Source organism: Brachyhypopomus gauderio, chromosome 7 (assembly GCF_052324685.1).
Source record: "Brachyhypopomus gauderio isolate BG-103 chromosome 7, BGAUD_0.2, whole genome shotgun sequence".
Taxonomy (NCBI): Eukaryota; Metazoa; Chordata; class Actinopteri; order Gymnotiformes; family Hypopomidae; genus Brachyhypopomus; species Brachyhypopomus gauderio.
In genome coordinates, this window is record NC_135217.1 from 25,219,426 (window position 1) to 25,246,444 (window position 27,019).

The 27,019-nt window shown below is 49.8% G+C and overlaps 1 protein-coding gene across 1 annotated transcript in view; it reads right to left on the minus strand.

Moving 5' to 3' along the window:
• Positions 1 to 27,019, minus strand: part of mllt10 (MLLT10 histone lysine methyltransferase DOT1L cofactor) — a 57,975-nt gene that overhangs the window by 12,580 nt on the left and 18,376 nt on the right. Inside the window, 9 exon segments of the mRNA XM_077012807.1 lie at positions 812 to 932; positions 6,330 to 6,499; positions 10,579 to 11,235; positions 13,122 to 13,455; positions 13,703 to 13,798; positions 19,251 to 19,340; positions 21,774 to 21,867; positions 21,979 to 22,082; positions 22,617 to 22,726. Of these exon segments, the coding sequence (XP_076868922.1) occupies positions 812 to 932; positions 6,330 to 6,499; positions 10,579 to 11,235; positions 13,122 to 13,455; positions 13,703 to 13,798; positions 19,251 to 19,340; positions 21,774 to 21,867; positions 21,979 to 22,082; positions 22,617 to 22,726 (1,776 nt within the window).

Here is a 27,019-nt window from a genome sequence, read left to right on the forward strand (position 1 = left end):
GGAACCGGGACAAGTCTCGCATTATCAAGACTTCACAGCCAACAGGGACGCTTTTAAACGCCCCACGTGGACTTCTCGACGTGAGCCCGGACCGTTCTGTTGTCCAGACCGAGGTGGTGCCGGCGTAGAGCCTTGGTCCGAGAGCTACGCACGGCCCACTGAAACCGAGGCCCGATGTCCTTAAGGAGTCCTCTTTCTTCTATTGTTACGTTAAATCACCCCACGACCTCCCTTTGAGGCGGAGGGCATGACTGATCCATTATTTCTCAAAGGCCACTTCTTACCCCCCTCCGACCACCACCCCCACCCTCCAACTGGACCCTGCCCTGCCCCCCCCTGTCGGTCAGACCCCACTACTGACCATAAAGGCCGGGCGTGGAGCATCAACAGGGAGGCGGGGGGTTGTGAGGGGGGGGGGAGGCCTCCTCACCCTGGATCAGCCCCGCTGGGCCTTCTCCACAGGCGCCGGCCAGATTAATGAAAAGTTTGAGTGCTGCCACGCTTCATTTAACAGGTATGCACCCTTCCCGCTCGTCTACCCTGGGCAGTTTTGTTCTCCTGCTCACTCTCCCTCGCTCTCTACGCCTCGAGGAGAGGAGGGGAGAGGAGAGAGGGAAGAGGGGAGAAACGGAGAGGGAGAGAGGGGCGCTCGAGCTGACCCTGCGTTCCACAGGCACAGGAGAGCGTAGAAAATGAGCAGGTCAGAAGAGATGAGGTTCTGTTGGAGACACAGACCCCAGCGAGGCAGCAGCTGGAGCACAGAGCTGTGTGTGTGTGTGTGTGTGTGTGTGTGTGTGGGGAGGACTCTCACCTGCAGGAGAGTTCTCTGACTGAGCGATAAGTGTGGCCATGGCAGAGTTTGGGTTCAGCCGGTTTCCGAACATGTGAGGCGGGGCCATGTTGAAGGACCCTGGTAGCGAGTTGGTCTGCACCTGGGAAAGAAAAACATTTAGCTTTATTCAAATTGCAGGTCATAAAAGAAGAAAAAAAAAGTATATACATTAATAAATAAAATCTGCCTGTGTGTGTATGGGGGTAGGTGTGAAGGCATTAAAGACTCAGGCTCAGATGGTTGACGGTTCAGATCACTGCAGCCAGAACTCTGCCCATGTGCTTCAAACACTGATAATTTAATCCTATTAAAGCGCTTCCTAACCAGGGCAGAGGGGCGCAGGCCAGCCAAACGGGTCATGCTCCTTTATAAGCCCACAGAGGACCAAACAACCTGGAACTACCCAGTGTTCCATTCAGAACACGGCCCGACGAGACGCTGCCGTAGTACGACACGGCCCGACGAGACGCTGCTGTACTACGACACGGCCCGACGAGACCCTGCTGTACTACGACACGGCCCGACGAGACCCTGCTGTACTACGACACGGCCCGACGAGACCCTGCTGTACTACGACACGGCCCGACCAGACCCTGCTGTACTACGACACGGCCCGACCAGACCCTGCTGTACTACGACACGGCCCGACCAGACCCTGCTGTACTACGACACGGCCCGACCAGACCCTGCTGTACTACGACACGACCCGACCCTGCTGTACTACGAAACGGCCCGGCGAAACCCTGCTGTACTACGACACGGCCCGACGAGACCCTGCTGTACTACGACACGGCCCGACGAGACCCTGCTGTACTACGACACGGCCCGACGAGACCCTGCTGTACTACGACACGGCCCGACCAGACCCTGCTGTACTACGACACGGCCCGACGAGACCCTGCTGTACTACGACACGGCCCGACGAGACGCTGCTGTACTACGACATGGCCCGACGAGACCCTGCTGTACTACGACACGGCCCGACGAGACGCTGCTGTACTACGACACGGCCCGACGAGACCCTGCTGTACTACGACACGGCCCGACCAGACCCTGCTGTACTACGACACGGCCCGACCAGACCCTGCTGTACTACGACACGGCCCGACCAGACCCTGCTGTACTACGACACGACCCGACCCTGCTGTACTACGAAACGGCCCGGCGAAACCCTGCTGTACTACGACACGGCCCGACGAGACCCTGCTGTACTACGACACGGCCCGACGAGACCCTGCTGTACTACGACACGGCCCGACGAGACCCTGCTGTACTACGACACGGCCCGACCAGACCCTGCTGTACTACGACACGGCCCGACCAGACCCTGCTGTACTACGACACGACCCGACCCTGCTGTACTACGAAACGGCCCGGCGAAACCCTGCTGTACTACGACACGGCCCGACGAGACCCTGCTGTACTACGACACGGCCCGACGAGACCCTGCTGTACTACGACACGGCCCGACGAGACCCTGCTGTACTACGACACGGCCCGACCAGACCCTGCTGTACTACGACACGGCCCGACCAGACCCTGCTGTACTACGACACGGCCCGACCAGACCCTGCTGTACTACGACACGGCCCGACCAGACCCTGCTGTACTACGACACGGCCCGACGAGACGCTGCTGTACTACGACACGGCCCGACGAGACGCTGCTGTACTACGACACGGCCCGACGAGACTCTTATGTACTACGACACGGCCCGACGAGACTCTTATGTACTACGACACGGCCCGACCAGACCCTGCTGTACTACGACACGGCCCGACGAGACGCTGCTGTACTACGACACAGCCCGGCGAGACTGTCGTAATAACAAACATCCTCCAGCAACCCCCCATTAAACCGCAGCTAGGGAACAGAACCCCAGAAGCCCGACATACTGCATATTCATGCATATGTGCAGACACTCCAGCCCAACGTGATCGGAATGTGCAGTAAATCCGACAAAACTGGAAAGGAAATAAAAAAGCTTTAGAAGTCGAGGAGAAACCCGGTAGAACGTCAGGAACTCGGGCTGTGCTGGGGTCCTTCCTCCTCTCATCCCCTTGGTGACCGCAACACCACCACGACACACACACACACACACACACACACACACACACACACACACACACACACACACACACACACACACTCCTCTCCAAACCTACGTCCTCAAACACACACTCCTATCCTCCATCTGGGCCTTGGGCCAAAAGGTGTGAGAAAACAGCCAGTGAGATTATGAATGAATTTTTAGTTCTGCCATTTTTAAAAGCCTTTATTTGATGACCAGTTCTGTACAAAGCAAAGATGAATAACAAGCAATTCAAGCAACAATTAAACTGCCTGTGTTCTGTATAAGACAAACACTCCAAACTAAATACTGTTGGCACTGCAGTATTCTCCAAGACGAGACAAGACAAAGCCAGGCGACCCGACTGGGAGCGGGACTAGAACCGGGACCGGGCTGAACTTATGGGGGCTTGGAGCACATGCACATGTAGATTCAAGCTTGTGAATTCCTTCCCCTTTGACCTTTCATTTAAACTGCGCCCTAGCTGACCTATGACCCTCTACCTGGTTCCACGGTGCCTAAGGGAAGATATTCAAAATATTTGTGAAAGTCCATGTTTAAACTGACGCATGAACTGATTTTTCCCTCTCCTGTGTGTGTTTGTGTGCATATATCTATGTGCACACACCCACTCACACACACCCCTCCACTCCAATGTCAGGAACCTCTTCAGGTTCAGTGTCTCTAGGGAGAAGGCGATGACATGACGGAAGAAACATGGTGTAGTGTGTGTACACACATGCAAATACCTCATTATACGTAGTCTTAAACTCATTTAAGCTTTAAATGATTTCTGATAATCACAGCTCAATAATCCATCAACATCCTTCCTGTGTTAAATGACAGAGAGAGAGAGAGAGAGAGAGAGAGAGAGAGAGAGAATCCTCTCAAAAGATGTGTGGTTTCCTGCACATGCTAGCATGTCCCCTGAACCAACCAAGTAGCTCTTCTAAACCACAAAAGGGAAGGGGAAGGAAGTGGGGGTGGAGTCGAGTGTGGGGGTGGAGCCGAGTGTGGGGGTGGAGCCGAGTGTGGGGGTGGAGCCGAGTGTGGGGGTGGAGCCGAGTGTGGGGGTGGAGCCGAGTGTGGGGGTGGAGTCGAGTGTGGGGGTGGAGCCGAGTGTGGGGGTGGAGCCGAGTGTGGGGGTGGAGCCGAGTGTGGGGGTGGAGCCGAGTGTGGGGGTGGGACAGAGGCTCTGTCTGCTGCACCTCTCCTGTCGGGCGTGCCGGGCTTAGCGCAGAGTTGGACGTGCCCCGGGAGAAGGTGAAAGGTCACAACTACATTCAGAGTTCTTACAGGTCACCTTAACCGGCTCCGAACGTTACAAGTGTCCACAAACGCTGGCGTGTGGACAAGGTCTTCTACACGGCACTGTGGAACATCATCAATGTGCAAGATATTCTCCTGCATAACGCGTAACGTCAAAGCGACGGGGAGGTTTTCACGAGGACGGGGGTGTGAGAAACGCAAAGAAAGAAACGAGCCGAGGGGAGAAACCAAACACAAAAACACTCCTATGAAGCACAACCCACATGGGATTAAAACCCACAAATAAACACCTGAATAAACACACCATCAATAAACACCTGAATAAATTTGCATTTGCACAGGTACCAAACTACATAGGGGGTCCTGGGGTGACCGGGGGAGGGGGGCAGGGGCGTGGGGGTTAACGGGGCGTGGGGGGGGGCGGACCCTCTAAGCAGCAGGGACAGCGCTGCCCCCCCCCCAGTGCAGATTCTCACAAAGCCCTCGTTGCCTGGAGACAGCGCTCTGTAACAGTGTGGCAGACCAGGACAAAGATCCAGGGGATGTGAACGCAGGCAAAAAGAGGAGGAGGAGGAGGAGGAGGAGGAGAGGAGGAGAGGAGGAGGAGGAGAGGAGGAGGAAAAGGAGGAGAAGAGGTGAGCAGGAACCCCGACCTGCAGCACTGCTCTGTGCCAGACAGGGCCTTTACTGGGGTTTCAACTGGCCACGCCCCCTCCATATCGCTTGGCTAAAACAGTCACATTAACCCCGCCCCCCTCCGTTTCGCTTGTCCTAATAGCCCAACACAGCCACATTAACTCCGCCCCCACTTTCACCTAACTCCACCACTCTCACCCACTGAGGGTGCTTCTATAAACAGCCTGGTCGTAAACCGGCACTGCTCACAACACGGTGCCACAGAGGAAGGGGGCGGAGCAACGCTAGCTAATCTCGGCACTGTGGGAACCTCAGCTCAAGATCCTGCGCTGGCATCACGCGTGCAGCCATCACGCGTGCAGCCATCACGCGTGCAGCCATCACACGCCACACAGAAACAACACCGCCAAGACATCAGAGGGCAGGACGCACTTAAATGAAGGAAGAAAAAACTAAGAGAGGAAAAAAGAAACCCACTGAAATTAATTAACAGCTCAATTGAACAAGACGCCATTCACGCCAGAGATTTGTAGAAGATAATTAGTGCTTCTGCCATGAGGAGGTTCTTACTATTATTATCTCTGTGAAACCAGTACAAATTCTTGCACTGTGCAATGACACAACGATAAGTGTCATTTTGTGTAATTAGACACTATTGGATAATAGAATGGTGTAGATTAGCAGGCTTGTGCACGTCCAGCACTGCAGTACAAGCCGAGCTGAAGACCCAAACCCGCTCCAGGATAAACCTGCTCTGTCACTCAGGGCTTTATCGTTGCATAAAGATTCCAGGTAGTAATTTGCAGACCTGAAATTAAAACCTCCTGAGAAAGTAACATGGAATAAATGTTTCCGTACATTTTAGTGGGTTTTTCATGACAACCACAACAATCTACAAAATGACTCTACAAATCTACGAAATAAACTTTAGACGATGTAACAAAAAGCTACCGCCATTACCAAAAATGGCATAAGTAGCAAATATTTAGAGACAAAAGACTGAGAGGGCAAAAGGTCAACTAGAAAGACTAGGTGACAGATGAATATTGCAGGGTGATGGGATTGATCAGCGATGGGACTCCCCTGCTCTACGCACACAGAACCCGTAACGGCACACTGACTTCTCCGGCGTTATTCTCCGGCGTAATCGCGACGACGCCAGACACATTACGGACCTGACGTGAAGCACCACCATTCATCAAGACTCGTCATGGTGACGCTCGACGTGGCAACGAACCCTTGATTGCTGGAGCAAGTAGACTTCAGGTCACGATTACACTGAACCACGGGGACCCGTTAGTGCTCATTCCAACAGATAATTGCTTCTAAATGGACTGAATCTCAGGCGCCTCGCAATGACCCTTGACCCTTTATCCAGTGTTTTATTAGATGCTTCCATTAAGCCAAAAAAAGTCGTCAGGAAGTTTCAGATCCATCTGCTTCATGTTCACTGATTACTGTGCATGGGTGAATTTGGGTAATACGTGTGTGTGGTGTGTGTGTGTGTAGTGAAGTACTCACGTGTGAAGATGAGCTGTTGAACTGGGTAGGAGGAGCCAGAGAGGTGAGGGCGGGCATGGAGGTGACTGCAGACTGCTGATTGGCCAGCTCAGAGCTGGCCACCGCCAGACTGCCCCCAAGGACCGCACTGGGCAGAGGACCGGTTACTTCACTGCTGCTGGGGCATGTGGCTACACACACACACACACATTTCAGACACGTTTCAGACACGTGTATGCATTTCTTTTGAAACTTCATTATTAAGTATAAAATGTTTGGATGAATCAGACATGCTGGATGTAGTCTGTGTGTGAACGTAGCGCAGGCGGTGACGGTGAACGTAGCGCAGGCGGTGACGGTGAACGTAGCGCAGGCGGTGACGGTGAACGTAGCGCAGACGGTGACGGTGAACGTAGCGCAGACGGTAATGGTGAATGTAGCGCAGACGGTAATGGTGAATGTAACATTCTTGCTATGGTCTGAGGGACCAACAGTTGTTTTTCACTGTCAGTCTTTACTTCATCACAGACCGCACAAACAGACTTGGCCAGATGAAGACCTACATTTGAGGTAGGTGTACTTGGGTAAGATATGCAGAAAAATAAAAAATTGCAGTGAACTACAAAGTTTCCAGAAAAACAGGACTGCATCAGCTGGACAAGCATAGCGCCAACACACACACACACACACACACACACACACACACACACACACACACACACACACACACACACACACACACACACACACACACACACACACACACGTGTGCAGGACAATCAAAATGCTTCTCTTTGCATATCCCAGCTTGTGTGTGTGCTGGGATCAGAGCACAGGGTCAGCCATTGTACTCTCCCTCTCCCACTCCTTCTCTTTCTTCCTCTCCCTCTCTCTCCCACTGCTCACTCCCTCCATCCCTCTCTCCCCCTACTCGTCTCTCTCTCTAAGCCCCTCCCCATTACCCGTCCTCCTCACCCCTGTGCTGGTGGACCCGCGGCCCAAGGAGCACACATACCATCACACTGAGGTGTGTATGCTGCTCTGGACATTCAGCACCTGCCAACACACACACACACACACACACACACGGCCTGCCACTGACCCAGAAAACAGCGCTCCGATTCTGATGAGTCACTGCTGGTTTTTTCCACAGGAGGTTCAGTGGGGGTCTATTTACATTCATGCGACAGCCTGTCACAAACACACACTGCTTGTTGTTGGTGTTGTACTCATCCGTCCCTCTCCACCCTCGCCACCCCCACCCCAAAGCTCAAACGGGCCTCGCTGTTGGCCCCGGCTGACCCCTGAAAGACAGGCAGAGGCCCCTACACTCCACAAAAGAACTAAAAGCCCACAGCTGTGAACACCGACTTCACCAACAAGGCGGCATTGTGGGCGTAAGAGAGCCCCCCCGACTACAAACATCCCACAGAACACCACGCACCACTCACTGAAGAACCGCACCACGCAGTAGAACCATAGAACCGCACCACGCAGTAGAACCATAGAACCGCACTGCCGCATTTATCACATTAAGCATAATACAGTTACGTAAGGGCAAAGCCACAGCTGCTAGAATATGAAATCAAATTCCGTTTACCCTGTTCACATCGGACATCAATCAACAGCCAATCGGCGTGGTACTACTTTAATAAAACCTCCCTTAATACAACTGATAATACCAGCAATCCACTCAATGCATTAACAATTTAATTAATCTTTAAATAATCAAGTTAATCTGGAAATCTGGTTAATAACCAACAATTCCACAAAAGGTCAAAGGAAAGTGTGTTCGATTCGGGTTTACAAGAGGCACGGATGCGAACAAAGCAAGGACAGTGTGCCTGCTATCTGCTGGAGATCGAAGGAGCCAATCAATCAGGTCCGGAGATCTCCCACAAACCCCTTATCAAATCAGGAGGGCAGAGGGAGGCACTCTGATTGGATTAACTGGCATTTCAAGTCCGCCTTCCCTCCCCCGACCGCAGTGAAGCCATGAAGGTTCAGATGGAGGTTAACCACCAGGCTCACAGTCCGATAAGGGCCTTCACTGCTTATCCGCACAGCACTGCAAGCCCGATCTACCAAGTCACACACACACACGCACACACACACGCACGCAAGCGTTTATGTCTCATAAGTGCCGTTTAGAATGAGGTCGTTGTGAAGGAGAACAGAGTGCTTTGTGCGGAAGCGTCGTCTGTGGGTGTGTGTTGTGTGCCGGGCTGGTTCTGGTTCTCCGTGTGCCAGCAGCACATCCGGTATCGGCCCGAGAGCCATCCTGCTGGGCCGTCATTAGGAGTCATTCAGCGTAATGGCTGGGTGAGCAGAGCTGTAATTACCCCAGGAACTGAGGGCACTTTCCTGCCTGAACGTGTTTACACGCAGCTACACTGCCCCCCCCTCCCCCCCAGGAGCTGAACTGCACCGGGGCAGGTTAGGGGGGGTAGAAGGAACATTACTACCACCTCAGCCTGGAGTTTGCCCCTCATGTCAGCCAGTCCCTGTTTTACCAGCAAATTAAGGAATGAACACAAAGCCTCGTGGCTTAGATGATGGTTTGCTTTTAATAACGGCCCCTGCTGCTCTGCCTGATAAAAAAGCCGTCCATTAACACACACACACACACACACACGTACACACACACACACGTACACACACACACACACACACACACACACACACACACACACACACACACACACACACACACGGGGTGGAGTCCTACAGTCGTGCCCCCCTACACCAGCCTGGGCTAAATATTTACACGACCCTGACGGGCAGCAACAGGTGAGGGGAGGGGGGAGGGGGGAGGGGGGAGGCAAGAGCGTAGCCCCAAGAAGAGGAAGAGGAGGAGGATGAAGAGGAGGAGGATGAAGAGGAGGAGGATGAAGAGGAGGCGGCGTGCAGGCTGAGGGGGGGGGGGGGGGGGGGCAGGGTCCTCTCGGCGATGGGCCTTTCACCTTCACATCTGAAGGGACCTCGGAAACATTAGCCTGGTTGCCAAGCAACAGCAAAGGAAAGAGAGGACTCTTAAGTGTCGGAGTGAGTGAGTGTGTGCCGGTGTGTGTGTGTGTGTGTGTGTGTGTGTGTGTGTGTGTGTGTGTGTGTGTGTGTGTGCGCCGGTGTGTGTGTGTGTGTGTGCGCCGGTGTGTGTGTGTGTGTGTGCACGTGCGCTGGGAATGGGTAGGAGATGGGGTGGTGAATGTGTCTGAGGTGGTACTCGTAACTTCTATGTAAGTTGAGTGTGTGTGTGTGTGTGTGTGTGTGTGTGCAGCTATACACGTTGTGCTCATGATCATCAGTAAGGCAGGCAAACGGACAGTAATCACCCTGCATCTTAAGCCAACATCCCTACAGTTACCCCTGCGCCCCAGCTGAGCCAGTAGGGGGCACTGCGCTTCTAGACCCCCATCTTAAACAGCCATGTGAACTTGGCCCACCGGTTCAGGTTCTGAAGCCCAGAGACGGGGGGGGGGGGGGGGGGAGCACTTAAACTAATTGCCTGTGTGGGCTCGCTGGGCCCCTGCCTGCACTCCGGGGGTTAATGCACATCTCTATGGAGACTGAACACGGCTCCACCAGCACTCAGGTGGAGGTAAGCGCTCACAGTATGGAGAAGTGAGTCCTCTTCCTCCCTAACGAGCTCCAGCACAGATAAACAGGCTTATGGACACGCCCTTCACACCAACACACCAAGCACATCCCGCAGAAACAGACCCGCCGTCTATACAGAACTCTATAAACAACAAGCCATTTCTTATTCCAGTCATGTGTGGAAATATTAAGACAAATTAGCTGACATATGATATTTGAGGTTTCGAGCCTAATTTATACAACCAATTTGACAGGAATATGTTTTTACTGTGTTTTTTTTTTTAAGTTTGTTTCTGGTTTGTAAGTATTTCATAATCTTAAGTCACTACTGTGGGATATTTCTAAGAAAAACAGACTTTTAGCCTGGCCAAGCGTTTGCATGGATCTGACTTTACTACCAGCAAAATGTATATATTAGTGTGGAAACGTGTGAGTGTGTAAAGCTGCAAGAGGACGAGTGTGTGACAGTATTCCCAACAAATACTGCGGTGTGGGGAATGTGTGTGTGTGTGTGTGTGTGTGTGAGTGAGGTGGAGATGGTGTGAGATGAATGCTGATAACATCTGTTTGTTTATCTGCAATATCTAACAGTTTATCATAGACATATTTTTATGTTCAAGACACACGATTACAAGAATGAGACATGACGATCCTGCATCATTCTCTCCCCTACCTGCTCCAGCGGGTGGAGAGCTAACAGTGAGAGACTGCAAGCTCCCGTTTCTGATCAGAGATGGAGATTTCTGAACAGCCACGCCCCCGACACTGGCCACTCCCCCAACTCCTGCCACGCCCCCACTGCTGCCACTGCTGCTGACAGCGCTGGGCCGGGCCATGATGGAGGAAGAGGAGGGTGAGGGCGAGGTGGATGAAGGCAGGGTGGTGGTATGCTCCACCCCCTCTGGCGTCTTGCTCTCCTGGGTGGTGAAGCACGGCCCATAGCGGTTCCGCCAGTTCCCACGCTTCTTCTTCTTGATGCCGTCTTCTCCCGCGGAGGAAGACGAGGAAGATGAAGACGGCTGGGGCCGTTTGTAGTTGGCCGTGGCCATGCTGCCCAGCTCTCCGGTTGGGTGAGAACTCTCATAATGTTTGCCAGAGCCAGAACCAGAGGCAGAACCTTGCGCGAGCGATCCAAAGGTGTTTAAAGCCACCATGCCCTCCGAGGCCCCGCCCTCGGGCCCTCCCTTTAGGACGCAACGGCTGAAAGAGGGCGGAGTGTAGGAGTCCCCGCCCCTCAAGCTAGAGTCAGAGAAGCTGAGGAAGTCCGATGTGGGCTGGACCACCGAGCTGCTAGAGGTGGTCTTACTGCATCCACTGGCCAGCAAAAGACCTGTGAGAGAGAGAGAGAGAGAGAGAGAGAGAGAGAGAGAGAGAGAGAGAGAGAGAGAGAGAGAGAGAGAGAGAGAGAATAAATTGTTTTTCACACCAAACATCCCAGCACTAGGCTGGTGCTGCTGTATGTTGAGCTGGTCTCAGTTGACGGTGACCAGCCTCTGAACAAACCGTCTGCCGGGTGGTTTCTTCCACAATCAGTGCCACTGGAGGTTGGGCACCGAGCCGGTTCCGGACGGCCTCACACGGGCCACCCTGCCTCCAGTGGTCCGTCCAGCAGCCGGACGCTGGAGTGATCCCTCCCTTGTCTGAGACTTCACTATATGTTCCTATATTTCCACCCCAGCAGAACCAGAACCTTTCCTGCTGTGACATCTCGCTGTTTCTTCCCTACAGATCTAACCTACAACCGCAAAGCACAGAGACGTGGTGTTTCAACCACGGCCACAATATTCACACATGTAGCTACCAAAGCAATGAAAGGAATAAAAATTAATACAATGAACAAAAAGATCTCATTCACATATCAAGTGAGAAAGTATTTTGGAATACTATGGGTCTAGTGTTAAAGTTAGCCTTGGTGTTGATGACTAGCTGTTTGGAGTCCTTTGGTATGTAAAATCAACATACTGCACATAGCTGCCTTAAAAGAGGTGTTTAATACTCGTTAGCCTAATAATAAAATAAGCCATGTGTAAATTAACTGTGATGATTCAAAGTTGAGAGAAAATTTGGTGCATTTTTATCAACAGGAATTTACTGAAAAGCATGTCATGTGACCTTTCAGCATTCAAAAAGCTCATTTAACCAATGTGAAGGTAAATAAACTGAATCTAGTGAAATATAAACACTATATAAACACGGAAGAGCAGAGGGGCAGAGCCCATACTGCACAACTAGTCTCTGGTATTGTTTCAGGATTAGATGCCAACACGTGTATCTGGCACACATCATAATCTTAGACCCATACAAGTTCACACTTCTATGATCTCAATCGATCTCCACATAAATCTCAATCTGAGGACAAGCCCAGAGCCCAAAGACGAGTCAGGACAAGCCAGAAATAGATTTAGTGAATATATGTATACAGGAACCCAAAATCACTATTTATGGTACTTGTAGATTTATGGTACTTTTCTTACCAAGTGATTTGGGGCTTTATCCCCCAAAATAATTGTACAGCGTATATTAAAACAGCCCTCCAAATGAGTGTGTTTCCAGGGTGTGTGTGGTGCTACGGTGCTGCAGTAGAACATCTCCCTGAGTGTCTCCTACACCTCACACACACACACACACACACACACACACACACACACACACACACACACACACACACACACACACACACACACACACACACACACACACACACACACACACACACACACACGTCTCCACAGCACATTCACCTCAACACATCCATGATTAGTCTGAAACGTCCAGACATTTCCATGTGTGCTCATCACATACAGATAGCAGAGAGGATGAGAACATGCTCCAGTATGTCCACACACACACACGCGCAAGCAGACACACGCGTACGCGCACACACACACAGCCCAGCCAACTCTCGGAACCCTCTTGCTCCAGATTACAGCAGCGGCGGCAGTCAGCCAGACGACAGTCTTATCACACACACACACACACACACACTTACGCTCAGTATTCTGGATTTCATCCAGCCGTGTCACAACACACTTACTCTACTGTCAGACACGGGCCATCAGCAGGCAGCCATGACGCACTGTTTCAACTTTTCAATTTGGCACGAATAAAAACCACCGACCCAGCCGACCACTGTCATACAACTCAGCCACACCTCAAGCGCCCCCCCCGACGGAACCGGGTCTCGGGTCTGGCACCGTTTTGGGTCCGAGCTCTCACCCTGCTGGAAGGGACTGGTGGAAGACGGGGCGGTGGATGACGTAGCCATGGTGACGACGGGTCCATGAGGCTTGGCCGGATTTGCCTTGCGGCCCCGGGAGGCGGAGCCCGAGGCGGAGGCGGAGCCGTGGCCGGCAGACTTCTTGCTCCTCCCCTCCGAGCCCTTGCCGTCGGAGGACCCCGCCTCCTTGGAGGTGCTGGTGGAGGAGTGGGACGGCACCTCCTGGAAGTTGGCGTTGGTGAAGCGCCCGCCGCCGTCGTCCGCACGCTTCTGGGACGAGGAGACGGAGGAGACGGAGGAGACGCTTCCGGCACCGCCACCGCTGTTGTAGCTCTGTGGTGGGCGGAGGACAGACACAAGGAGGCTTCACCCACACGCAAACCCAGCAGAGATGGCGCTGACCAGACCCACCAGGGCTCCCAGAGTCAAAGAGTTTAAATAATCGTGTACCAACTGGCCCAAAATGTGTTTATCTCGTTTTATTATGCATGATGTTGCACATTTTGAACAATTAGTAAAAACTTCATGTACTTTTAATTAAATGTGCAATTAAAAAAAGAGTGAAACAAGCCAGACTGACCTTCTCTGAGGTGACCATTAGGGAGGGCACGAGGGCGGGAGAGAGCTCTAAACACTTCTTGTGTTTTGGTTTGTGGCGGTCTCTCTCTTTATGCTTCTGATAAAAAACAACACAAGAGAAGACAACCATTAATGAAGAGGAGAAAGACAAAAACAACCATTTTGCTTACATTTGTAACGGGGCGGGAAATGAAGGAAACCCAGGGCAGATCTGAGGGGAACGGAACCGTAGAGCAGACTCGGAAAACGACAAGACGCTTCAAGGGGACAGACAGAAGCGTGTCGGACTGAACTGGTCGATTGTGTACACGGTGTGGCCGGGCCGGGCCGAGGAACTGGCGGTTCACCCGTGCTTCACGACTAGAGGGGAGAGGGTCCCGTTAATGACGGCTCAAACGTATTCTTCTGCTCCTCTGGACGCGGCAGGTCTCACCCGCGGGCGAGAGACAAACACGGGCCACCGCGGCTTCATTTACACCCCGGGCTGGTGCTGCGCGTCGTACAGCTCCATTCTCACCCGGGAGGAGAGGGAGCGTGAACAAATTTACACCTCCCGTTCCGACCCGACACCTCCATCCTCCTCGCTTTCTGATCCTAAATGAAGAACTGTAAAAATATGCGCTGATCCAGAAAGACTCCGAGAGAGTGTCTGCGCGTTCCCCAGCGGAAGGGGCGGCGTGCGGCCGGAAGCCCCGCCCCTCTCCCCGCCCCCTCTCCCCTCCCCATTCTCTTGCTCAGAGCTGCCAATTATTTGTGCAGAACTAATAACGTGATAACAGTTTACGCTGCACAAGTGGGGGTAACAATTTCAGACGCCCCCACACTCGTCTTATTGGATGAAAATTTAAACGGCTTTCCATTTTCTTCACGCCAATTAGTCTTTTCCACCTTATAGAATTCAAAAATGTCAGACACAATTTTCTTCTTCTTTAACTGTACATAAAAAAAAAAAGCAGACCCTGGAATTTCATTTTAAAAACACACTCATTACCATAATATTTTTGAAGGGATAATTTTCCCCTCGTGCTATTTTTTCATGAAATTTTGTATCTAATGCGAGAGAGAGCAACAAAAAAAAAAAAAAGCAAGACCACCAGTTTGAACATCGAATTCACCTAACGATGTTTCCTCCGCGTTTCTTGCCCAATTATCTTGGTTGCCAGTTGCCTCCTGCTGTTTGTATCTCCTGCCCCAGTGGACTGGCTCGGCCCACGTGGGAGAAGACACCAGGCACATTCTCTTAGGCAGATGAAACCCGAGACTGTGACCCTACTACCCCCATCAGCCTCGGTCATGGGAGTCACGACACAGGCGGGCAGGCAGCTCTAGTCCAGCAGGGCGGCGCTACACTCTTAGCATGCTGTGCCTCTCAATTAAACGCGTGTGGGCCTTCACTGTGCTGCACACGCTCACCCAATTTTACTAAAGTCCAGTCAACGTCTTCAGCCATGTCTGAGCTGACTGGGAGCCTTGAATGATTTACGGAGGGGATAGAAAGACTCGAGAGTTAGCGTGACGTCTTCCTGTGTCGTATTTGATGAGAAAGGTGTGAGGAAAACGCCTATTCAGCTTTAAAAATCTTCTTCCGAAGGCACTTGGCTGACATATATGAGGAGAGCTTCATCAACCTTGTACATAAATATTTAATAAACTCATACACAGCAGGACCTGGGATTGTCCTGTAGAGCAAAAATAGACCCCTAGGACTCAGGTAGGCACACAGATACTCAAGTACAAGAATAATTACCATCATTAATCAACACCTACAGCACACTTCTCACATTCAAAGAATTAAAGTTTCAATCAGACACATACTATAGCCACAGACGTGAAATTCAAATTCTACTCAAACAAAATAGTGAAACAAAATAAAGAAAGTCACTGAAAATGTCAATGAAGCACAGAAAAAAAAAATGCAAAAATGATCAGAATTGTAAATATGTGGATATGGGGGAAGGGCCATGTTGCCAAATATCACTCAAAACCCCCTCTGAACCAGCAGCAAATTGAGAAGCTTTTAGTCTCTATTGTTGTTTGGCCCCAGGGTTTGGAATTAGCTAGGTATACATCTGAGCCCCCCGACCTTTGACCTGGGAATGCGAGTGTGTGTGTGTGTGTGTGTGTGTGTGTGTGTGTGTGTGGAGGGGGGGGGCGGCTTTGCTAATGCAAATCGGCTGCGTTAACAATGGGGTGAGCTGAGTGCTCCAGCACGAGGAGCCAGGGCAGCACGGCCACGCCCATCACGGCCACGCCCATCACGGCCACGCCAACTCAAGAGAAAACGCACAAATACTACATGTGGCTTTAAGATTTCACCCTAAATGCTGCCCTAATACGTCTTTGACCCAGGTGTGATCATTCTGTGTCTCCTGTATTCTTCGAGCACACTTTCAAACTGCATTTCAACACTCTATTCGCAACACCAGTTGATCTCTCTAAACCGTTACATTTCACTGTTCCCCACTTAAAGTCATTATCTTTTAAATAAACCAGCCTTTCAAAGTCCTAAGTGTATTATAACAAGGCACAACAGTCACAGGAGGTTCAGCTTGGGTCTGACCCGGAATGGTTATGCGTAATTATGCCCTTGAAGCGACCCCCAAACTGCTTCATGTGGCACCACGTCTCATTCCAGAGGGCAGGCGAGGGCAGGATGTCAGGGTGCAAGCGTAGGGCGCTGCCTGGGACCCGCCCACCGCCCTCATCTCTGTCCAGACAGGACCGGCGAGTCTGGAACCAGACGGACGAGCGGCAGAACACAAGTGTGTGTCTGGGAGGGGGCAGAACACAAGTGTGTGTCCGGGAGGGGGCAGAACACAAGTGTGTGTCCGGGAGGGGGCAGAACACAAGTGTGTGTCTGGGAGGGGGCAGAACACAAGTGTGTGTCCGGGAGGGAGCAGAACACAAGCGTGTGTCCGGGAAGGGGCAGAGCACAAGCGTGTGTCTGGGAGGGGGCAGAACACAAGCGTGTGTCTGGGAGGGGGCAGAACACAAGCGTGTGTCTGGGAGGGGGCAGAACACAAGCGTGTGTCTGGGAGGGGGCAGAACACAAGCGTGTGTCCGGGAGGGGGCAGAACACAAGCGTGTGTCCGGGAGGGGGCAGAACACAAGTGTGTGTCTGGGAGGGGGCAGAACACAAGTGTGTGTCTGGGAGGGGGCAGAACACAAGTGTGTGTCTGGGAGGGGGCAGAACACAAGTGTGTGTCTGGGAGGGAGCAGAACACAAGTGTGTGTCTGGGAAGGAGCAGAACACAAGTGTGTGTCTGGGAGGGGGCAGAACACAAGTGTGTGTCCGGGAGGGGGCAGAACACAAGTGTGTGTCCGGGAAGGAGCAGAACACAAGTGTGTGTCCGGGAAGGAGCAGAACACAAGTGTGTGTCCGGGAAGGAGCAGAACACAAGTGTGTGTCCGGGAAGGAGCAGAACACAAGTGTGTGTCCGGGAAGGAGCAGAACACAAGTGTGTGTCCGGGAGGGAGCAGAACACAAGTGTGTGTCTGGGAGGGGGCAGAACACAAGTGTGTGTCCGGGAAGGAGCAGAACACAAGTGTGTGTCCGGGAAGGAGCAGAACACAAGTGTGTGTCCGGGAAGGAGCAGAACACAAGTGTGTGTCCGGGAAGGAGCAGAACACAAGTGTGTGTCCGGGAAGGAGCAGAACACAAGTGTGTGTCCGGGAAGGAGCAGAACACAAGTGTGTGTCTGGGAGGGGGCAGAACACAAGTGTGTGTCTGGGAGGGGGCAGAACACAAGTGTGTGTCTGGGAGGGAGCAGAACACAAGTGTGTGTCTGGGAAGGAGCAGAACACAAGTGTGTGTCTGGGAGGGGGCAGAACACAAGTGTGTGTCTGGGAGGGGGCAGAACACAAGTGTGTGTCCGGGAAGGGGCAGAGCACAAGTGTGTGTCTGGGAAGGAGCAGAACACAAGTGTGTGTCTGGGAGGGGGCAGAACACAAGTGTGTGTCTGGGAGGGGGCAGAACACAAGTGTGTGTCTGGGAGGGAGCAGAACACAAGTGTGTGTCTGGGAGGGGGCAGAACACAAGTGTGTGTCCGGGAGGGAGCAGAACACAAGTGTGTGTCTGGGAGGGGGCAGAACACAAGTGTGTGTCTGGGAGGGAGCAGAACACAAGTGTGTGTCTGGGAAGGAGCAGAACACAAGTGTGTGTCTGGGAAGGAGCAGAACACACCGCTATTAGCCATGACTTCTCCACCATGCCTTCACAGCCAGCAATGTTACGACTATTGCTGTTGTAAGATGAACTGGTCACCACTCACTGCTGTGGAAATATGGAGGATGGATACAGAGGGGAGTGGCTCACTGGGGAAGGAGGGGCTTAAAAAAACAACAACATGGAGGGGGGACTGCTTCATTTAAAATATAAACAAAGTGGATAATCTTCCTCAGGAAAAGCAAGGACACAAACTATAGCTACAGTAAACAAGCAAATAAATAGTGCCGGCCTATGAGGACAGACCTGTGTTGGGTAGAGTGCCGGCCTATGAGGACAGGCCTGTGTTGGGTAGAGTGCCGGCCTATGAGGACAGGCCTGTGTTGGGTAGAGTGCCGGCCTATGAGGACAGGCCTGTGTTGGGTAGAGTGTCGGACTATGAGGACAGGCCTGTGTTGGGTAGAGTGCCGGACTATGAGGACAGGCCTGTGTTGGGTAGAGTGCCGGACTATGAGGACAGGCCTGTGTTGGGTAGAGTGCCGGACTAGGAGGACAGGCCTGTGTTGGGTAGAGTGCCGGACTAGGAGGATAGGCCTGTGTTGGGTAGAGTGCCGGACTATGAGGACAGGCCTGTGTTGGGTAGAGTGCCGGACTATGAGGACAGGCCTGTGTTGGGTAGAGTGCCGGACTAGGAGGACAGGCCTGTGTTGGGTAGAGTGCCGGACTAGGAGGACAGGCCTGTGTTGGGTAGAGTGCTGGACTATGAGGACAATGTTTTTATATTATTCATGACAAAATATACAGACATTTGAAGATATTATATTACATTATATATTTATATACATTTATATAAGATATATATCTTATTCAGAGTGACATGCAAAGTGCTTTGCCATCTGCCATATATATTTTTATATTATATATATTATTTTGTATACAGATTGATTCACCTGGTGTAAAACATGTATTTAATAACTCAGGATAAATACCAGGTGCTTCCTTAATTAGACAGGAATGCAAATCAGATATCTGATATGACATTTTTCACCACTGAGTTTAGAAGGTTGCAGCTAATGGAAACACTCTGATAAACACATAACTACAGCACAGTGAGCCAATAAGGATGCCGCTCGTTTTATGTAAATCGGGCATTCTTTCATTCATTCATTCTCTTCTGATAGAGGGCGTTTCAGTGCAAAGTCACCACGGTGCATTTAACTGACGTTGGGCTCCCCAACCCGACCGCACCTCTGGGCTGAGCGGCCGTCCGCCGCACGTTCACCTCACGGGGCTGAGCGAGCGTAGAAACGACATATCACGGGCAGAAGGCACGGTGTGAGGAAGACGAGGACACGGTGTGAGGAAGACGAGGAAGCTGCCTTACCTTCTTCTCCTTGTCATGGTGTTTATCCAAAGAGTGAGAGGGAGAATCACTTAAGCTTTGAGCCCTACTACCACGGCCTTTGCTCCTTCTCTAAAAGGTGAAAGAGGAACTTCGAGTTACTATATGAAATCGGTCCAATTATTTGGAGAAGAAAAAAAAAAAAGTCAAAAAGGAAAAGAAAAAAATAAGCCTTTTACTGAGACAAAGTAATAAAAAAATGAGGCAGTCAGAAAAGACAGTGAACACCACTGATCATAACTCGTGCTGTTCTGAGATCAGTAAAACATGATCAAAACTACCTTGCTTGAACCAAACACTGGGAAACGATTTGCCAGGTCAGTCTAAAGAAAAAAAAAATCAGTTCATTTTCTGAGAAAGTTATCGTTTACATTTTTCTTCACATCCTATTTTTTGTATTCACCAGTGGATTCATGTTCACAGACACCAAATCTGTCACAACCAATAAAAATAAAATGATTTCATTATTCAGAATGCACAGTGCTATGTGAATGTGCCCTGACAGGTCATCATTTGCATATTCTCAAACCTCTTGGCTGCCAAAACTTGTGTACACCGTGTGGTAGTGTATACCGTGTAGGGGTGTACACCATGCCCCCAGAACCATGGCACATGCGTGAGTGCCAAGCTGTCAGAGAAGACCGCACAGGAGTTTGAGAATATGGCCAGAAAAACGCCTGAAAACACGATTTAATCCCACAACACAATTGAGCAGAGGGTTGAAATGGAAAACTGCAACTCTTGTGCCATGTAATGCGTCTACTGAATCGGTACGAAACCTCTCTCGAATCAGAGCACATTCAGAAACGTCCCGCATGACAACTGCAGGATCGACAGAGAAAGTTCAGCGAGAAACACAGTGGCTCTCCACACGACGGGAGCATTTTACAGTAACGCTTATTTCATACAACATGTGCGTTGCGTACCAGTCGCCCACTGAAACAAAGGCCTACGTGGAGGAGTTTTAGGTTAGCGGCGCACGACACACCGATGAATCCAGGACGAGGCATGAACGTGGCTCTGGAGGAGGAGACGCCTCGTGCAGGACGAACACCCCACTCCTGAGCTACCCAACATGGAGACAATGAGAGATTTGAACCAGTCCGCTCACAAAGCGTCTTCAGTGGGGTGTCACAGGAAGCAGATAAAAGCCAGACATAGAGCATTAAACAGGCTTTTATTTGTGTGCTACAACTCACTAATTACATGTTCATGAACGTACTGAAGGAACGAAATGAAAAGAGTGATGAAAAAGGGGAATATGTTGAGTATTTGCCAGAAATAATGAGTTTTCACCGCATGGAGTATGTGCTAACCTCCCTCCCCCTCTCTCTCTCTCTCACACACACACACACACACACACACACACACACACACACACAGCTCACCCTGCAGCCCTGCTCATTAGAACGCCTTCAGAAGGCCATCGCCACACCCCCAGGGCCGCTCTCACAAGACCTGAGGAGAAGGCAGTGTGGGAGAGGGTGCGCACACACACACACACACACACACACAATACAAACCTGTGCATCCCAGCAGAGGGATTGTGGGTCTAAAGCCCACTGTAGCTAGAGTACATACCACACCTCCCCAAACACACACACACCATCAAGCACGTGCGCGCACATACGGAGTACCAAACACACACACACACACACACGCATGCGCACGTAGTGGTGAGGCAGGAAGAAAAGGTGGTTGTCTCTGTGTGGTTACACAGTGCTGGTCTTTCCCTCAGCTCTGAAAATCTAGCCACCCCCGTGGGGTGGGGGGGTGGGGGGGGGGGGGGCAGGAAGATGGGGGACCGGCTGGGGGGCGCAGAGGCACACACAAAGCTCCACAGAGGTCTTTCTGATTGGCCACGAGATTAAGGGGTTACAGGGGTTGGGAGAGATAGAGCTGGGGTAATTGTGTGTGTGTGTGTGTGTGTGTGTGTATTGGGGGGGGGCTGATGATTATTCCACAGCTCAGCTTTCAGCAGCTGTAATTGAAGGAAGATGCTATGACGCTGAAGTACTGATCAGACCTGCTCTAGATGATTGTGTGTGCTGTTTAAGATCACACACACACACACAGAGTTTCGGACAGCTTCTTGCCAACTTGTGCTACCTGCGAGGTGACAGTATCATTTAGAGAACTCCAGGGCAGACCTGCTCTAGGTTCTGCAACTAAACAAACTTTCCTGCAAAGCAGCATGGGAGAGAGAAGTGTGGTGAAGACGTGGACGGCTCCCCGCGGGGTGCTCACGACGCTACATGTTCGAAGGAACGCTGGTGCATGTTAAACATCTAAAAACAACACAGAAGGAAAGGGAAAAAAAAACAACCCACAACAGGTTTGTTCTGTACAGTCGAACCTCAATCTGCCCAAAAGCACAGACACGAGGCCTAATCGAGGAGAACAGAGAAGGAACCTGCCCCCCCCCCCCTCGCTGGAGTGTCAGGACATGCAGCGGGATCCCTGCGGGGTAAATGCTGGGGTTAGGCTGTAGAGGGGTTTGCTCACCAGCTTGCTGTAGTGGTACTTGCAGTAGCCGCAGTATTTGACGTTGTCTGCGTCCGAGCCTTGTTCCTCACAGAGCAGGCCCGCAAACTGGGCGCTGTGGGACGAGACCAGACACGAGACACGTTGGTGTAAATACTGTGCTGTGAAGACAGCAGCAGTGTGTGTGTGTCAGAGAGGGCTGGGGTCTCCAGGACCTCTAACCCACCATGTGACGTGGAATGCCTGACGACAGCCGTGTTTGTTACACGCCATGCAGGCCCCGCTGGCCGCCTTGCTCTCCCGACCCTGCTCCTCACAGATGTAACACGTCTGTAACACACACACACACACACAGGTTCAGAAGAGAAGCCCTGATGGGATGTACGTGGGCCACCGTTTGCCTCGTCGGGCGGTGCTGGCGATCGGACCCTCTCTAAAAGCTCGGAGTACCTGGATGAGCAGGAATGTAATAAGCGGGCCATTTGAGACGAGATCCCAGTGAGGACTCAATCACCCACCCAGCCGAAACCATCTCAGCCCAGACTGAGCACACAGCTATTTTAAGCGCGAGATTAAACGGCCCCTCAGTCTTCTCCCGTTACGGACCCGGCGTCACACCGCTGACTGCTGCACGTACACTTCGTAACATGGCATTGCAAAACCACAGGATGTAGTAGTTATGGTTTCAAACACAGTAAATGAGGTGTGAGGGCCACGTTCTGATGGCAGCCACAACTCCACTGCTGAACTTCCACCGCTGGAGTATCCCTCATTTCTCCTTAATTCAGGCGTTATTAGTGAATATACACCCGGCATGCAGTTTGAACAGGTTCGTAATCAGACGCCCCCTACAGGCAGCTTTACCTTATTGTAGCGTTCGTGCGGGACTGACTGTAAAACGATGGGCTCCATGGTGGACACGTTGGCGAACTCCACCTCAGGGATGTAGAGGGCACACACCACATGGGCCCAACCTGAAACAGAACCCAGAGAATGAGGAGAGTCCAGCCCGGCCCACCCAACCCCACCCACCCACCCACCCACACCCACACACACACACACACACACACACACACACACACACCTCACCTGCTGGGAGCTGCTCTACTGCTAATACAGCTGCAGTAGTGTGCTGATATTAATTTAAAACACTGATTATAGGTCAGTATACTGGCTCTCCACTTAATAATCTGCATTAACTGTGCAACTCAATGTTGCTTATGTATCTTATCCTAAAGTTTCCTGCTTAGGAAACTCAATCTTATCCAAGAACAAGAATTGCAACAATCAAAAACACATATAAACATAAATACACAGGAAAAACCAGTGATCAGAGCGTCAATACCAGCTGGATCACAAGGCTGTTTCTTTAAGATGGGAAGCGCACACACACACACACACACACACACACACACACACACACACACACACACACACACACACATACACACACACACACACACACACTTCAGTGGAAGCTTTACAGCAGTATTAAATCAGCGCTGTCCACGCAAAAGTACATACCACAATTACCCCAAAACACACGCGTGCAAGCGCTTTCATCACTCTGCCACAATATCAGTCCATTTGTTGATAAATGTGCACTATATACAGAAAGCTGTGGTCAATGTATTCATATGCTAAGCCATTACAATTGGTTCTTTACTGAGGCGTGTGTGCAGCGTCCAATCAAAATCCTCAAAAGCCTGTCCAAAAAAATGCAGGTTATGATTTCTGTATTGTCCATTATAATAATAATTATAATATTATTGTATCATATTATTATCATTATAATACTGCCTTTGTTAATTAGCCAAGCAAACGGAATTACTTTCTCACAACAAAGTCTGAAATGGGATTCATCAATGTTAAGTTAGTTAAACAAATCTTTAGTTCACAGTATATTCCAACAATCTTGCACCCATATAATTATATTTATTAGTACATTCATTCATATATATATATATATATATATATATATATATATATATATATATATATATATATATATATATATATATATATACATACACACACACACACACACACACACACACACACACACACACACACACATACTTTTTTTCTGAATCTCACTTTACGCAAGCTAGGGTTGCAGCGGTAACCGGTTTCACGGTATACCACAGTATTAAAATGCACGGTTATCATACCGTGTGCGTTTGCTTATTACCGGTAAAGGGCAAGCCAGCGGAGAAACTCACCCGCAACTCCGCTCCGGTTCAGCTACTCAGCACACAGCGGTGAGAATAGCAGAAAGTGCATCAGACTTTACAAAATTTTAACAAAAAAAAAAAAAGGCTGAACTAAAATCAGCGGCGAAAATGACGTAATCACGGTGGCCTCGCGCGCTGTCGATTCGCGAGGTCGTGCATCTCTCGAATTTTGTAACTTTGCGCACGCAATGAACAAAGTCATGTTTGCAGGGTTCATACACCTTTACAAGGTGGAATTAAAGCGCTTCGGTCACTAGTGAAAGTATAAACCTAGCTTATTAAGGTCCTTGCTTTCACTGCATGTGAAAGACGTCATTAATTTACATGTGTTCATTTTCAAATTCTGACGTGCCTGTTTTTCATATGTTAAAACCAGACTCTGTGTGAAAGCCTTAAAATAGAAATCTCTATTGTGAGGATCATGTCAGAAATAAATCCTCTCTTTCTGCAGTATCTGGTAGGGCTGCACGATTAATCGTATTTTTATCGTTATCGCGATGTGAAGTTTCACGATAAACACATCGAAAGAGCCACGAGAACTCCTTGAATAACAGCAAACTCAAATTGCGTTATCCTCGTCCAGCAATAGAGGGAGCTATTCGCGCTGCAGACTATGATCACGTGACGTAAGTAGGCAAGAGGCAGAGTGAGGCAGAGTTGCCAGGTTCTCGGTTTTCACGCCAAATTGGGCTTGTTTGAAAATCCAGCCGCGGGTAAAAATTCTGGGGCCGCGGGGTGCGGTTTTTTGGGCTACTTTTGAGTTGGGCTACTGCGGAAGTTACAAGTCAACACTAAGAATCGATCGCGATATAATACTTAATTTGTCTCCAGTTCACACTCGCAACACCCCCCCCCCCCCCCCCCCCGCCGACAACTTACACTCGCAGATTTTGTGCGGAAAGCTTTTGTAGGACCTGGCAACCCTGGAGTGGGGTGAACACGCTCATCAGACACGCGATTTGGTTTAAGCCTGGTTTACACTTGATGCGGCGCGAGGGTCCGGGAGGCGAAAATAACGTAATCGCGGTGGCTTCGCCCGTGTGCAATTGCCTCGCGCGCTGTCGATTCACGAGGTCGTGCACCTCTCGAATTTTGTAAGTTCGCGCGCGCCGCGTCTCGGCGCAATGAGAACAGTCATGTTTGCAGGGTTCATACACCTATACAAGGTGGAATTCAAGCACTTGTACGTCACTTTCAAGGTCCATTTCAATAATTCCCAGCACGTTATTGAATTAAATATTTATACATATACTCTAAATGATTCGAAATAATTCGCTTTTTTATCACATTATTTAATGTTATTATTTATTTAAAGTTCGCGCGCGCCGCGTCTCGGCGCAATGAGAACAGTCATGTTTGCAGGGTTCATACACCTATACAAGGTGGAATTCAAGCACTTGTATGTCACTTTCAAGGTCCATTTCAATAATTCCCAGCACGTTATTGAATTAAATATTTATACATATACTCTAAATGATTCGAAATAATTCGCTTTTTTATCACATTATTTAATGTTATTATTTATTTAAAGTTCGCGCGCGCCGCGTCTCGGCGCAATGAGAACAGTCATGTTTGCAGGGTTCATACACCTATACAAGGTGGAATTCAAGCACTTGTACGTCACTTTCAAGGTCCATTTCAATAATTCCCAGCACGTTATTGAATTAAATATTTATACATATACTCTAAATGATTCGAAATAATTCGCTTTTTTATCACATTATTTAATGGATATTTATTTTCAAAACGCCCAATCTTAACGTCTTCACGTTCTCTCATGTTTCGTCCTGGAATTACAAGAGGCTCATATTTGTTAACGTAATACAAGAGAATTGTTCAGTCAGACAGATATTTGTTGTGAAACGAAGTAGTTACAATTTCAAGCCTTTTCAAATACTTTAGCCTAAATTCCAGCACTTTTCAAACCTGAAACACAAAGCAACATTAAAATTGGTCAGGTAAAAGTTCATTCCCCTGTATTTGAGGGGTGTTTTTTTTATACTACTAGGCCTACATATCGTTTCGGACAACACTGCAAAGAATGTGACACGGCAAGATTAAACGCTTCCGCCGTTCGCGGAGGTTAACGAGGTGTGCGGAGTCGCTCACTCGTGAAAGTATAAACCTAGATTGAATCTATTGTTGAATAAACCTGCAAAATATTTGGAATTATTCTGGATTCATTACACAGTAAAAAACAAAACAAATTAACGTGCTGCTGTTCAGAGAGACACTACATTTCTGTATTTTAATCTTAATTTATCGTGGTTCACATCGATATCGGGATATCCAACAACGTTATCGCACATCGCAATTCTAGTCCATATCGTGCACCCCTAGTATCTGGTTATATTCCAACTTGGCAGTAAAACGGACGTTTACAACAGTTGTTGATCAGACACTGACCCAGGCTGAGTTTATCAGATATTTTATAATTTAAACTTAAATAATAGTACTGAAATCCATGATTTAGGTTTCTCTAATTTTGCCGTATTTATATAAACAGGTGTACCGCTTGTTTTTTTTTAGGGAGACATTTTGTAAACAATAGTTCCATGTTTCTACAATAAATAGTTCATTGAACAAAAAAAAGCTTTAAGGGTCAGTGTATCTTTTAATAATACATGTAACAAACTGTGATACCGCGGTATTTTCTGAGACGGTTATCATACCGTGAAAATCTCATACCGTTGCAACCCTAACGCAAGCCAACTGGTTCCCCAGACAGCATACAAGCAGAGTATGAGGGCAGATTAACTGAGAAGCACTACACGAAACGTTTATACGCGCCGCACCCGCCAAACACACACCATTAACCACGCACAAACAACCACGCAACGATGAAAACAGCTAGAATCAAAAAGCTGAAAGAATGCAGTTTCCATTTAGGGCAAAACCAAGAACCATTGCAAAAATGAACGAATTAATAATAAAACAAAAAAATTGCAATAATTCGGGCCAATTTCTCAAGCCAACTCTCCTGAAAAGGTGAGTAGTAAACAAACAAACAATATGAATGAAAGCAAGCGTGTG